Source organism: Rhinoderma darwinii, chromosome 5 (genome assembly GCF_050947455.1).
Source record: "Rhinoderma darwinii isolate aRhiDar2 chromosome 5, aRhiDar2.hap1, whole genome shotgun sequence".
In the NCBI taxonomy this organism is placed as follows: Eukaryota; Metazoa; Chordata; class Amphibia; order Anura; family Rhinodermatidae; genus Rhinoderma; species Rhinoderma darwinii.
In genome coordinates, this window is record NC_134691.1 from 286,583,415 (window position 1) to 286,599,003 (window position 15,589).

General features: G+C 41.0%; 1 protein-coding gene across 1 annotated transcript in view; it reads right to left on the reverse strand.

Moving 5' to 3' along the window:
• Positions 1–1,926: 1,926 nt before the first annotated feature.
• The window catches only part of PLEKHA8 (pleckstrin homology domain containing A8), a 46,973-nt gene continuing 33,310 nt past the window's right edge, over positions 1,927–15,589 (reverse strand). Inside the window, exons 13-14 of the mRNA XM_075827243.1 lie at positions 5,040–5,101; positions 1,927–4,419 (exon numbers count right to left, since the gene is read on the reverse strand). Coding sequence (XP_075683358.1) covers positions 4,222–4,419; positions 5,040–5,101 — 260 coding nt within the window. The 3' untranslated portion in view covers positions 1,927–4,221. The remainder of the gene's footprint in view (positions 4,420–5,039; positions 5,102–15,589) is intronic.

Consider the following 15,589-nt stretch of genomic DNA (forward strand, 5'->3'; position numbering starts at 1 on the left):
TAGTGGCCCTACCAGTATAAGTATACAACACCCTGCTAAACTTCAGATACAACTCTCTCCTAGGCATCATGTGACAGCTGAATTTTCTGAAAGAGCATGTTGTTTAAGAGGTAGAAATAATAGTTTCTTCATATATATACTCAGCATTGCACAATGCTATATGGCACAGATGCTGGACACCTCCTGATGCTTGATTATTTTCTTTTACACATATATACATAAATCTATACACACACACACACACACACACACACACACACACACACTACTGTGCAAACGTTTTAGGCAGTTGTGGAAAACAAATTATATATTTTTTAACAATTAACAAAATGCTAAGTGAATAAACAGAAGAGAAATCTAAATCAAATCAATATTTGGTGTGACCACCCTTTGCCTTCAAAACAGCATCAATTCTTCTAGGAACACTTGCACAAAGTCATGGATTTTGTAGGATTATAGTCAGGTGTATGATTAACCAATTATACCAAACAGGTTATAATGATCATCATTTTCATATGTAGGTTGAAATATAGTCATTAACTATAACAGAAACAGCTATTTAGGAAGCTTAAACCTGGGTGAGGAAGAGCCAAACTCTGCTACAAAAGGTGAGTTTGTGGAAGACAGTTTCATGTCAAAGGTCCACCATGGTATGAAATGAACCAAAGGGTTAAGTAGTTTACCCTAAAGCTAATTGGTTAAGCTACCTCTGCAATGAAGCTATACTTGTAATCGTGTGTGTGTCTTCGATTTGCTTTTGTATGTTATTTCCCTTTGGCATAAATTGTCCTGTATAAATAAACCGAACGGGGCATTATTCTACAGAAAATGCCACATGTGATACCGAAGCACTTGTCTGTGTCTTCTCTCCGATGCATCGATATCCTGATTTGGTCTCCGAGGCTGGATTCTTAGAGTACCTTTAGCTCTCCCAAACCCAGGCTACTCTTACAATGGCAAGATTGAACACAGCAACAAGACACAATGTATTTATACTGCATCAGCAAGTTATCTCCCAGGGAAAGATTTCAAAGCAGACTGGGGATTCAAGAATGTGGTTCAAGCTCTTTTGAAGAAGCACAAAGAAACCGGCATTGTTTAGGACTGTAGACTCAGCGGTTGGCTAAGGAAACTTAGTGCAGTAGATCAAAGACACATCTTTGTCCAGCAGTGCCATCAGCCCACAATTGGCAGAAACCAGTGGGACCCAGGTACACCCATCTACTGTTCGGAGAAGTCTGGCCAGACGTGGTCTTCATGGAATAATTGCGGCCAAAAAGTCATACCTTTGATGTGGACTGGGGTGCAGAAAAATGGCAGAGGGTTGTCTGCACTAATGAGTCAAAATTTTAAATATTTGTCTGTAACAGAAGGCAGTTTGTTCACCGAAGGGATGGAGGGCGGTACAATAATGAGTGGAGTGTCTGAAGGCAACTGTGAAGCATGGTGGAGGTTCCTTGCAAGTTTGGGGCTGTCTTTCAGCAAATGGAGTTGGGGATTTGGTCAGGAATAATGGTGTCCTCAATGCTAAGAAATCCAAGCAGATACTTATCCATCATGCAATACCGTCAGGGAGGCATCGAATTTATACTGTTCTGGTTCTCATAGACATTTTGGATTTCTAGACTCCTCTCCAAAAGCAAGAGTGGAGAGGTGATGCAAACAGCAGCTCTTGCTCTGGCTGACTCACCATGTTAATTTGAATGGCCACCATGTAATATTACAATTTCCCTGCAGCAGAAAAACATGGCCAGCCGGAGTTTCCACAGGAGATAACTGCTGATCTAGTAGCCGGACCTGCTTCAATCTAGAACACAGTTGCAATGTTCACGCAACCCCTTTAAATAACTACGTTTTCCACAAAACTAAAAAGGCTCCAATTATAAAAAAGTATGCAGAAAGTAGCAGCAGACGTGGCAGTAAGAATTCTATTCTCCCATTTATTAAATACCCTTCATAAAGCAAAGACCTATAGCAAAATCAATAGCCAACAAAGCAGGAGACAGAGCGTCCTGACAGCTGTAATTACATAGATAGAACATAAGCCTTATATCCCTTGATATTTAGACAAGTTTCCACCAGAGGTAGATAAACTATAGTAAAACTCACAGGTGGCTGAGGATCATGGAAGCCCGAAAAAGGCAAGTAACAATACACAATCCTATTAGACCGGAGCATATAAAAGAAAAAGAGAATCCAGATACTCTTCAATATAAATATAGTCAGTTTACTTTACCGCACTAATGGTCTGAAGTACCATGCGGATTTCTTTCGTTGGGAAACACCACTTTCCTTTACATCATATGGTAGGTATAGGACGCGGTGTGTGCTGGTCTGCGATGGTCTGGCTGGGTTCATGGTACTTCTCTCAGGAGTGATATTCACAGCTATTTTCCCAGGCAAACTTCCCTTTAAAAATATCAGAACACATAGAACAGTACTGCAAAAACATTGCATATTGTTATACACTGCGTTTAACAATACGCAATGTTTTTACAAATGTTTGTAGAATTGCCTGTTTGTTGCATTGAATATACCGCACCTGTGGCTATTTAAATTGACACCAATGCTCACGCCCTGTGTGCCCTGGAAGAAGCAGTCATGGCGAAACCTAAGGTTTATTTTGGTGTGCAGCACTTTTATGTGATTTTATATGCCCATTTTGCTTTTAACACCTTAAGGACATGGCTAATTTTCATTTTAGATTTCTCCTCCCCGCCTTCCAAAAGCCATAACTTTTTTATTTTTTCCTCAACATAGCCAAATACATAATGGACTGAGAACAGGGGAAAAAAATTATTTGAGAGGTGAAATGGCCAAAAAAATGCGAGAGCACAAATTTTTTTTGAGTTTCTTTGTTACTCCATCCATCATGCGGTGAAAAGTACATGTTTACTTTATTCTATGGGTTGATTTGATTAAGGAGATACCAATCTTATGTGTGTTGCCATGTTCTGAGAGCCATAACTTTTTTATTTTTCCATCGATTGAGCGATGTGAGAGCTTATTTTTTGCAGGGCGAGTTGTAGTTGTTATTGGTACCATTTTGGGGTACATGCGATTTTTTTGATCACATGATAAGGTGACCAAATAAAAAAGTTTGACTTAAAAAAGTTAAACTTTATTTTTTTTACATTAGTTTAGGGACAAAATGTGAAAAGGGGTGTTTTTTGAACTTTCCTAGGGGACTTGAACCAACGATTGTTGGATCGCTTATATGATATACTGCAGTTCTAATGTATTGCAGTATATTGTGTTTCTTACAGTCTCCTATGAAGGCAGGGCATCATAGGAGTACAAACTCGGCAGACCTGAGGGCCTTCATTAGGCCCCCAGTCTGCCATGATGACGTTCAGCACCCCGCAATCCTATAGCTGGGGGTATGGTACGTCGGAACGCGCCGCCCCCTCATTCAAACGCTTCAGATACAGCGGTCACGATTAACCACAGAATCTAAGGGGTTAAACGGGCGGAAGCAAAGTGATCTTTTATTCCGATCACTTTGCAGTAAGGTGGCGGGTGTATTACACAGCCGTCTCCCGCGAACTATGAAGTGAGCTCAACCCGTGAGCCCACTCCATACTTCCCCTTAACATTTGCTACGTCCATGTACGTGGGAAGTCGTTAAGAGGTTAAAACTTGTAAGTATAAATAAATACTTCTTTTGATAAAAAAATAAATAAAAAAAAAGCTATTTTTGCAGTGCTGCTCTATGTGTTTGGAGACCTTTTAAAAGGGGAATTTGCCTGGAAAAGGAGCTCTTGACATACATTTTGAGAAAAGTACCACTGAATCCAGCCAGGCCCTCGTGGATCATGGAAGCGGTCTCTTCAGATAAGCAACAAATTTGGATTTCGTTCTTAAAGGATCTATAGCGACAAGTCAATTTGTGATCCATTACTCCAATTTTTGATGTTCGTAAAAAACGTCTTTATAAAAAGCTGCATCTCATTATTAAATCCATAAATAAAACCGTTTTAAGACTATGATGAAGCGATCCTGAAGCACAGTTGTCCATTTTCGCTACATTTCAGGCACCTCCAAGATCAGATGATTCTTTCATACAAAACAGGACTGTGACTTACAGAAGAGTAAATTCTGGAGGCGACTTCTATCCACACAGAGATAAAGAAGCCCCAGTAGTCTGTCCATTCACCCCCCATCTAGTGGACGGTATAAAATGTAACATCCCAAATCCCTGAACTGGACAGATGTGACTGGTCATACAACTTCGTCTGATTCTAGACCATGATCTTCATACAAAGTGTCCAAAAGATTTAGCTGTTTCTCCATTGCGGACAGGTAAACGTTAAGGTCCCTCATCATAGCGTCAAAGAAACATTCATCTTTCTCATCTCCTTCCTTAACAGTCAGGGCAGCCACGAATCCCTCATATGTTGGGGCTGCTCTTAAGGCCAGCTGTAAGAAATGTGCAAAAAACATTCGTACATAAGTATTAATGGCTTTTTCCAAAGGCGGAATTAAAAAAATATATATTTTAGGGAAAATCAGGAATGGATGGCAGCAGATGGGATAGAACGCATTCCTGTTTTCCTTGCCTTAAAGGGAATATATATATATGTATAAAATGCTTTTAATACTGTGCTGCGGTGTGCCGTTCAAATGTGTGCTCCATATGCGAAAGACAGTACCACCCAGTCTGACTGGCTAAGGGTCACCATGTGGCACATAGACCACCAGGTGCAGTAATTGCCATATGGCACGCCCTTTTGAATGGCAACCCAAAATGTGAGTTTAAGCACAATACCATGAGCATCTTGTCATCTCATAAAACAAACAAAAAATAAAAAAAATATATAAAAAGGAACTGGAAAAAAGTTCCAGAAACACTTCCCTCAAAGATGGAGGCCTTGGGAACAAGACCTTACAGACAACAAAAACAAACAACTGTTTTATGCTGCCATCTACAGGCCTAAAACAGTACAGACAAAGCTAATGGTTTGTGTGGATAGCACTGGTCATGATAAATTCAATGTTACCACAAATAACTATAATTAACATACAGATAATACACTTACCGCAAATACACCTCTAACCACCCAGCCATGATACCGACGTAATGTCTTACCATATGCATTACCTGGAAAAGAGAATGGTTATATAGAATTTACTTTGTCACCTGAAGATGGGTAAACTTATCCGTGGTACTTTGTCTGCTAAATAATAAGCAGCAAAGTAAGATGACAAAGAATGTAGATATTCAGGTGGATGAAATATTTCATATATGAATCTCACATAGGACTAGACTTATAACGTGGAGCATTCGATTTCATTATTTGTCTAGGATATAAAAAAAAAAAAAGTTGCCTCCATTATCCTAATATTGTGAGGGTATGTTCACACGCAGAGTCAAAAACGTCTCAAAATACGAAGCTGTTTTCAAGAGCAAACAGCTCTTGATTTTCAGAAGTTTTTTGTGCCACTCGCGATTTTCGCTGCGTTTTTTTACGGCCGTTTTTGGAGCTTTTTCCAATGGTCTAAGGAAAACGGCTCCAAAAAACGTCCCAAGAAATGTCCTGCACTTCTTTTTCGCAGCCGTTTTTTTACGCGTAAAAAAAACGCAGCGAAAAAACGCTCCGTCAGAACAGGACGCAGTTTTCCCATTGAAATCAATGGGAAGATGTTTGGAGGCGTTCTGCTTCCGATTTTTCGGCCGTTTATGGCCCAAAAAACGGACGAAAATAGGCCGTGTGAACATACCCTAACACCGCCCATTTCATATATGTATCTAATAAAAATCCATGGTAACTGGAACAGCTTGAAATAGAATATTGATCCACCAGGATACAGACGTAAAAGGGCAACCGTTCAGCAACACCTCCTAGGTCTGACACAAGGGTCTGTGTGGCCAAAAAAACGGCAATATTACTGCTATGTTCTGATGAATCATATGAAAAGATAAAATTGTTTTCAAGACATTGTAGTGACTTGATTTGCCATTGAATATTAGTATACTGCATAACGCCCTCACAGGGACATTGGAAAAACCATCATTAAAGCGTCACTTTTTTTTTTTTAGTAAATTCTTTATTTAACCTTTTTCCAAAAATTTGTAAGAAAGGGGGAGGGGATCCAGAAATAAAAAGGTGTAATGGGAGGTCCCAATGGGTAGGGACAAAGAACTAAAACATTGGGGGGGGGGGGGGGGAGAAAACTTTTGTATTATAAACATACAAACGCAGTAATCCAAAATCATTATTAAGAACGGAGAAAAGTACAGAAGACAAAAGAGAGAGGTGAAAGGAGAAGAAAAAAAAAAAAAGGGGGGGGGGGGCGGGTGAACTCCACACCTGCAGAAACATGGTGCCACACCACAACGAAAGATGTGTCCTGAATCACCTCAGGCGGCTAAAATGGACTTATATTGTGAGGTGTCTTGGTAAACAATCCAATGATAACAGGAGTTGGAAAATATGTCATGTCGATCATTCAACTGGGAAGTGAGGTCCTCCATGCGTTTTATTTCCTCTATCTTGAGGAAGCGGAGTCGTAGAGAAGGAGGATCCGTCCGTTTCCACAGAGCTGACATACAAGCACAAGAACCGTTAACCAAGGTGTCTAAGAATCACATTTTTTGTAGGATGTCATGGGAATGTCGCTCAGATGAAGCAGGTTACAAAGCAGGCGTGAATAGTATGTAAAAGTCAGAGAAGGAGGAAGCTATTCTTCATACTTCTTGACAAAAAGGTACACTGGACAGTCCCAAAAATATGTAGGAGGGTACCCTCATCGGACTGCCAACGCCAGCAACGTGAAGAAACATTGGGGAACATGATGTGAAGTCTGGATGGAACAGAATACCATCTAGATAAAAGTTTGTATCCCGCTTCCTGAATGCGACTAGAGATAGAGGACCCGTGGGTCAAACTACAACTTAATAACTTTGGAATGCTTTACCTATCCAAGCGATTCCGAGATTGCGTTCTCGTGACATATTATACTTTATGTTCGCTAAAAAAAATTGCTCGATAAATTCAGTATTTGTGGAAAAACGCCAAAATTTAGAGAAAATTTGCAAAAATTATGATTTTTCAAAATTTAAATGTATCTGCTTGTAAAACAGATAGTAATACCACCCAAAATAGTTACTAGTTAACATTTCCCATATGTCTACTTTATGTTTGCATCGTTTTTTGAAAGTCCTTTTATTTTTCTAGGACGTTACAAGACTTAGAACTTTAGCAGCAATTTCTCTCATTTTCAAGAAAATGTCAAAATTCTTTTTTTTCAGGTACCAGTTCAGGTCTGAACTGCACCCCTCAAAGTATTCAAAACCACATTCAGAAAGTGTTTTAACCCTTCAGGCGTTTCACAGGAATTAAAGCAATGTAGAGGTGAAATTTACAAATGACATTTTTTTTGCTAAAATGTATCTGTAATACATTTTTTTCTGTAACACAGAAAGTTTTACCAGAGAAATGCAACTCAATATTTATTGCCCAGATTCTGCAGTTTTTAGAAATATCCCAAGCGTGGTAATGGACTGAAACTCCAGCCTCAGAAGCAAAGGAGCACCTAGTGTATTTTGGGGCCTCCTTTTTATTAGAATATATTTTAGGCACCATGTCAGGTTTGTGGTGCCAAAACAGTGGAAACCCACCAAAAGTTACCCCATTTTGGAAACGACACCCCTCAAGGAATGTATCTAAGGCTATAGTTAGCATGTTGACCCCACAGATTTTTTTGCTAAATTTATTTGAAATAGTCTGTAAAAATTTCTTTTTTTCTGAAAAAAACATAGAATTTTCACATTTTTACACGGTATAAAAGGAGAAAAAGCACCCCAACACTTGTAAAGCAATGTCTCCCGATTACGGCAATACCCCATATGTGGTAATAAACTGATGTTTAGACCCACAGCAGGGCTCAGATGGGAAGGAGCGCCATTTGGATATTGGAGCACAGATTTTGCTGGAATGATATTTAGTGCCATGTCGCGTTTGCAACGCACTGGAGGGACCAAAACAGTGGAAACCCCACAAAAGTGACCCCATTTTGGAAACTACACCCCTCAAGGAATGTTTTCTAGGGGTATAGTTAGCATTTTGACCACACAGGTTTTTTGCTGAATTTATTGGAATTAGTCTGTGAGGATGAAAATCTATCTTTTCTCTGAAAAAAACATAGAATTTTAAGATGTTTACAAGGAATAAAAGGAGAAAAAGCACCCCAACATTTGTGAAACAATTTCTCCCGAGTACGGCAATACCTCATATGTGGTCATAAACTGCTGTTTGGACACACGGCAGGGCTTAGAATGGCAGGAGTGTTACTTGGGATGCAGACTTTGCTTGATTGGTTTTTAGGCGCCATGTCGCTTTTGCAGAGCCCCTGAGGTACCAGTACAGTAGAAACCATTGAGAGGTGACTCCATTTTGGAAACTTCACCTCTCAGGGCATTCAACTAGGGGTGTAGTGAGCATTTTGAGCCCACAGGTGTTTCATAAATTTCATTAGAATTAGGCAGTGAAAATGAAAAAAAAAAAAAATTTCCCCAAAAATATGTAGATTTAGCTCCCAATTTTTTATTTTCACGAGGGGTAATAGGAGAAAAAAAAAACACCACACAGTTTGTTACTCAATTTCTCCTGAGTACGGCAATACCCCATATTTGGCGCTAAACTGCTGTATGGGCACATGTAGAGCTCAAAATAGAAGGAGCACCATTTGGCTTTTAGAGAGCAGATTTTACTTGATTGGTGTACGAGCCCCATGTCGCGTTTGCAGAGCCCCTGAGGTACCAGAGTACAGTAGAAACCCCAGAGAAGTGACCCCATTTTGGAAACTACACCCCTCAAGGCATTTATAATTTGTCTGGACATATAACAGAGCTCAGGAGTAAAAGAGCACAATGCGCATTTGAGGCCTATTTTGGTGATTTTCGCAGCATTGGCCCACAATTGCAGGGCTCCGAGGTCAAATAGTAAAACAAACCACCAAGTAGTGACCTCTATTTTGGAGACTGCACCTCTCAAGGCATTTAAGGGGTTTTGACCCCACAGTTTTTTTTATTTATTGGAAATGAACGCTCAGCGGATGGTGCATAGTGAAAATTTGGAGCACAGATTTAGCTTGGCAGTTGTTCTGTTTGGGGTTTCGCTGGTAATCAGTTTATAATGTGAGGGCATATGTAATCTGTGCGGAGAACATCAGGGTATACGTAAGCTTTGCGGAGTACATCAGGGTATAATAAGAGGGTATAATAATGCCGTAAATAAATAATAATCTGCAGATGTGTGCCCAGTGTCGCACTCATAAATGGTGCCCAATTAGGGATGCACGATGCATCGAAACATCGATATTGTTTCGATACTGTGCATCCCCAAACGGTTCGATACCGCCATTTCATGTATTTCGATACTTAGCTGCGCAGTCGCACAGCTAAGTATAGTTTCACATGAATGTATGAGAGCGGGACTACGGCTGTATAATACAGTCATTGCCCCGCTCCTGACAAGTGCATGCCGTCAGGATGATGCGATGCGGCCAGCGCTGCACTAACAAGTGGCGGCACTGAAGACAGAACATGGCGGGCACACTACAAAACACCCCTATGTTCTGTCCTCAGTGCCTGAACCGCCGCTCATTAGTGCAGCGCCGGCCGCATCTCCTCATGCTGAACGCGCACGCCCTTACTGTCAGCAGCGGGGCAATGGTTGTATTACACAGCCGCAGCCCCGCTCTACAACGGCGGAGATCAGAGAAACCTCTCATCTCCGCCGCTATTCCCCTGAATGCTGCCATCAAAGCTGACTGCAGCATTCAAGAGGAAAATGAGAAGGAGGGATGCCCCTTGGATCGCATCACAGGAATCCCTGTGATGCGATTGAGGGACATACCATATATAGGCAGACAGACTAGGGTCTAGTGAAGGACCCCTGGGCTGTCTAACCATATTTCCTGTTAGGGCATACTTAGGTATGTCTTAACAACTGCCTGTGTACTATTAGTACACAGGCTAATGTACTGGCATATATCTGATATATGTCAGTACATTAAAGTTTAAAAATAAAGTAAAAACATAATGTTAAATTTAAAAAAAATACACCTTTTTTACAATAAACATTAAAATAAGTCTCAATACATAAAATATACACACATTCAGTATTGGTGCGGCCGTAATAACCTGCACAACAATTTTTTTTGCATCATTTTCGATGTGTACGCTGTAAAAAAATAAAATAAAAACTGCTTTCTTTGACTTATTAATGTGAGGAGCGAGGTGCGATGGGGTTAATTACTATTAATGTGAGGAACATGGAGGTTAAATTCATCATGTACCTTACATATTAACCCATTATGACTGAGAAACATGATGGGATTAATTACTATTAATGTGAGGCACCTCGTGCCCCACATCAGAAAACGGAAGAACTTTTTTTTTTATTACGGTTGGCAAAGTATCGAAATCGCACTACCAAACGAAGTATCGCTATCGAAGTCCAAATTCTGGTATCGTGACATCCCTATGCCCAATCTTATCCGCTTTTGGAACACTCTGCACATTTTGCGTCGCCATATTCTTAGAGCCAGACCTTTTTGTTTATTCTCCGCCGGAGCTGTGTGAGGGCTTATTTGCTGCGGGGCAATCTGTAGTTTTTATTGGTACAATTTTGGGGTACATGCAACATTTTGATTACTTTTTATTCTGTTTTGGGAGGGGTGGTGACCTAAAAACAGCTGTTCACCGTGCGGGGGTGGGGGAAATAAAGTGATATTATAGTTTGGGTCGTTATGGACATGGCGATACCAAATATGTTTACTTATTTTTAATGTTTTCAGTTTTTTCCTATAATAAGAGGCTTATTATGGGAAAAAGGTAGTGTTTGTTTTTTTAACTTGAATTTTTTTAAGTTTTTAAAATTTTTATTAACTTTCTTTTACCTTTTTTTTTTTTTTTTTTTTATTGTCCCACTATGGGACTTGAAGGCATGAAGCCCTGATCGCTATTCTAATACACTGCACTACCTACATAGTGCAGTGTATTAGAGCTGTCAGTTATTCACGGACAGTAAGCCTAATAGGCTTCGCTTGCCGTCAGGGCCTAATAGGCTTCCGTACTAGGCAGACCAGGAGGCTATTGTTAGGCCTCCGGTTGCCATAGCAACTATCGGCAACAACACGAGTGTCGATCATTGCCATAGCAAACATCGGCTGCGTACTAACCACCTAGATGCAGTGATCGCTTTTGTTCACTGCATCTAAAGGGTTAATCGGCCGGTCTTGGCCAATACATCAAGATGTAACGAACAGCTGAGATCCGCGGATGCTGGCGCAGGCTCAGCTGCGGAGCCATCTTCTTGGCCCTGATAGTAAACCTTTTAGGCCCCGCCTCCGGGCAGTGGCTAAAAGACTTCTGTGCTTGGCATACCAGAGGCCATTGTTAGGCCTCCGGTTGCCATTGCAAGCACCAGCATCCCCCTGAGAGCGGCGCAGGGATGCAGACGGGCTACAAACCAGCTAGATGCAGCTTGATCGCTGCATCCAAGTGGTTAATCTGCAAGATCGGAGCCTAGCTCCGGTCCTGGCCGTTACAGTGGGATATCAGCTATAATATACAGCTGACACTTGCTGGTGATGGTGCGGGCTCAGTCTCTGAACCCGCTCCATCACCATCACGTACAGTTACGTGAGAAGGCGCTAACACATTAGCGCTGACGACGTAACTACGTGACTGGGCGGGAAGGGGTTCAAAACTACAACTCATCCTGCAAAAAAAAAACAACATCATATGCCTATGTCGACAAAAAAAAATAAAAAAATAAGTTATGGCTTTAAAGAGGCGAGGAGGAAAAACAAAAATGAAAAAGGATAAACAAAAAAAAAAAGATTGAAAAATTTCTGCGGCGGCAAGGAGTTTAAATACCGCTATACTTTTTGTATTAAAAAAAAAAAAAGAAGATAAAAACCACAAGAAGAAGAGTGACAAGAATTTTAAAACGGACATTTTCCTGTGCAGGGAGAAGCTGCTGCAGATTACAAGCAGCTCTCCCTGCGCTCGCACTGCTGCCTGCACTGTGCTTGGGCAAATCTGTGATGCACTTTACCTCGGGATAATCAGTATAAGGGTATGTGCACACACACTAATTACGTCCGTAAATGACGGACGTATTTCGGCCGCAAGTAGTGGACCGAACACAGTGCAGGGAGCCGGGCTCCTAGCATCATACTTATGTACGATGCTAGGAGTCCCTGCCTCTCCGTGGAACTACTGTCCCGTACTGAAAACATGATTACAGTACTGGACAGTTGTCCTGCAGAGAGGCAGGGACTCCTAGCATCGTACATAACTATGATGCTAGGAGCCCGGCTCCCTGCACTGTGTTCGGTCCGGTACTTGCGGCCGAAATACGTCCGTCAATTACGGACGTAATTAGTGTGTGTGCACATACCCTAAAGGTTACGTTCAGCAGGCTATTCATAAAGGGACCTAACAGAAGAAGTATATAAAAGACCCTTTATTGAGCATGAAAAATGTTCCTTCTATGTTAAGGTATCAGCGCTTGTAGTAACAGGTTTAACAAACTACTAACAGGTTCTCATGACCTCTTCTGCCTTGTTCACACATCTCACACATCCAATATCTACATGCTGTGGCTTGAATAGTAATTTATCTGTGTATGTGTGGACACTGATATAAATGATATGATCTGGAAACACAGTCAGCCTCATTTATTGAACCTGTTTAACCCCTTAAGGACGCAGCCTAGTTTGGGCCTTAAGGCTCAGAGCCCATTTTTCAAATCTGACATATTTCACTTTATGTGGTAATAACGTCGGAATGCTTAAACCTATCCAAGCGATTCTGAGATTGTTTTCTCGTGACACTTTGGGCTTCATGTTCGTGGTAAAATTTGGTCGATATATTCAGTCTTTATTTGTGAAAAATTGCAAAATTTAGAGAAAATTTACAAAAAAATCGCATTTTTCAGAATTTAAATGCATCTGCTTGAAAAACAGACGGTTATACCACCCAAAATAGTTACTAGTTCACATTTCCCATATGTCTACTTTAGATTGGCATCGTTTTTTGAACATTCTTTTATTTTTCTTGGACGTTACAAGGCTTAGAACATAAACAGCAATTTCTCATATTCTTAAGAAAATTTCAAAAGCCTTTTTTTGAAGGTGCCAGTTCAGTTCTGAAGTGGATTTGAGGGGCCTATGTATTAGAAACCCCCATAAAACACCCCATTTTAAAAACTAGACCCCTCAAAGTATTCAAAACAGCATATAGAAAGTTTTTTAACCCTTCAGGCATTTCACAGGAATTAAAGCAAAGTGGAAATTAAATTTGCAAATTTCATTTTTTCTGCTGAATTTCAATTTTATTCAATTTTTTTTTAGTAACAGAGAAGGTTTTACCAGAGAAACACTACTAAATATGTATTGTCCAGATTCTGCAGTTTTTAGAAATGTCCCACATGAGGCCCTACTGCGCTCGTGGACTAAAACACAAGCCCTAGAAGCAAAGAAGCACCTAGTGCATTTTGAGGCCTCTTTTTTATTAGAATATATTTTAGGCAGCATGCCAGGTTTGAAGAGGCGTTGAGGTATCAAAACAATGGAAACCCACCAGAAGTGACCCCATTTTGGAAATTACACCCCTCAAGGAATTCATTTATGGTTTTTGTTATCATTTTGACCGCACAGTTTTTTCACAGCACCTATTTGAATTGGGCTGTGAAATGAAAAAAATGATATTTTTTCCAATAAAATGTCATTTTTGATCAAATTTTCTTATTTTCACAGGGAACAACATACCCCATTTTGTTGCCCAATTTGTCCTTAGTGCGGCAATACCCCATTTGTGGTGATAAACTGCCGTTTGGGCCCATGGGAGGGCTCAGAAGGAAAGGAGCGCTATGTGTTTGTTGGAGTCCAGATTTTGCTGGATTGGTTTTCGGGTGCCATGTCGCATTTGCAGAGCCCCAGAGGTATCAAAGCAATGGAAACCCACCAGAAGTGACCCCATTTTGGAAACTACACCCCTCAAGGAATTCATTTATGGTTTTTGTTATCATTTTGACCGCACAGGTTTTTCACAGCACCTATTTGAATTGGGCTGTGAAATGAAAAAAATTATATTTTTTCCAATAAGATGTCATTTTTGATCAAAATTTCTTATTTTCACAGGGAACAACATACCCCATTTTGTTGCCCAATTTGTCCTTAGTGCGGCAATACCCCATTTGTGGTGATAAACTGCCGTTTGGGCCCATGGGAGGGCTCAGACGGAAAGGAGCGCTATGTGTTTGTTGGAGTCCAGATTTTGCTGGATTGGTTTTCGGGTGCCATGTTGCATTTGCAGAGCCCCAGAGGTATCAAAGCAATGGAAACCCACCAGAAGTGACACCATTTTGGAAACTACACCCCTCAAGGAATTCATTTATGGTTTTTGTTATCATTTTGACCGCACAGTTTTTTCACAGCACCTATTTGAATTGGGCTGTGTATTGAAAAAAATGATATTTTTTCCAATAAGATGTCATTTTTGATCAAAATTTCTTATTTTCACAAGGAACAACATACCCCATTTTGTTGCCCAATTTGTCCTTAGTGCGGCAATACCCCATTTGTGGTGATAAACTGCCGTTTGGGCCCATGGGAGGGCTCAGAAGGAAAGGACCACCATTTGGCCTACTGGAGCTTTTCTGGTGCTAAGTCATGTGTGCAGAAGCCCCTGAGGTACCAGTACAGTTGAAACCCCCGAGAAGTGACCCCATTTTAAAAACTACACCCCTTAAGACATTCATCTAGAGGTGTAGTGAGCATTTTGACCCCACAGGTACTGTGTAAAAGATAATGCGCAGCAGATGGTGCAGTGTGAGATTTGCAATTTTATATATGTATATGCCATTTCAGTGTCCAATATAGTGTGCCCAGCATGCGCCACCGGAGATATACACCCCTTAAATTGTAATGTGGGTTCTCCTGGGTACGACAATACCCTACATGTGGCTGTTATCAGCTGCCTGGGCATACGGCAGGGCTCAGAAGGGAAAGATGAGGGGGGTAAGCTGTGCGGAGTGCATCAGGGTAAATTGAAAATCAAGGGATGTATGATACATTTTAAAACAATCTTTTATACAGAGCCCTGGTTTTTCGGGACACGTGTCACATTGGTATATTGTGTTCTTCCTTATCCCCCTCTTATAGCAGACTCTGCACCTCTTTTGACTCTTTCCCTTTCCACCGGTTTGGGGACCTTCTCCTGGAAAGTGTTGCCCTTGTACGATGCGCCCCCCCTTCCTGGTCCCTAAAGATTAGATCTTGAAATTCCAGGAAAGTTCCCCTCTGGCCTGCACATCGACGTAGCACATACGCATTGTACAAAGCCATCTGTATGATGTGCCCGGCCAGCTTCTTATACTACACCGCATGGCGCTGTAGGGCTTCAGGACTTGATTTGACAAGTCCATCCCTCCCATGTACCTATTGTAGTCCAGGATGCAGTCTGGTTTGGGGGTGGCCTTTCCTTCATATATCCTAAACCTGTAGGTATACCCTGATGCACTCTCGCACAGCTTATACATCTTCACGCCATACCTTGCCCTCTTACCTGGCA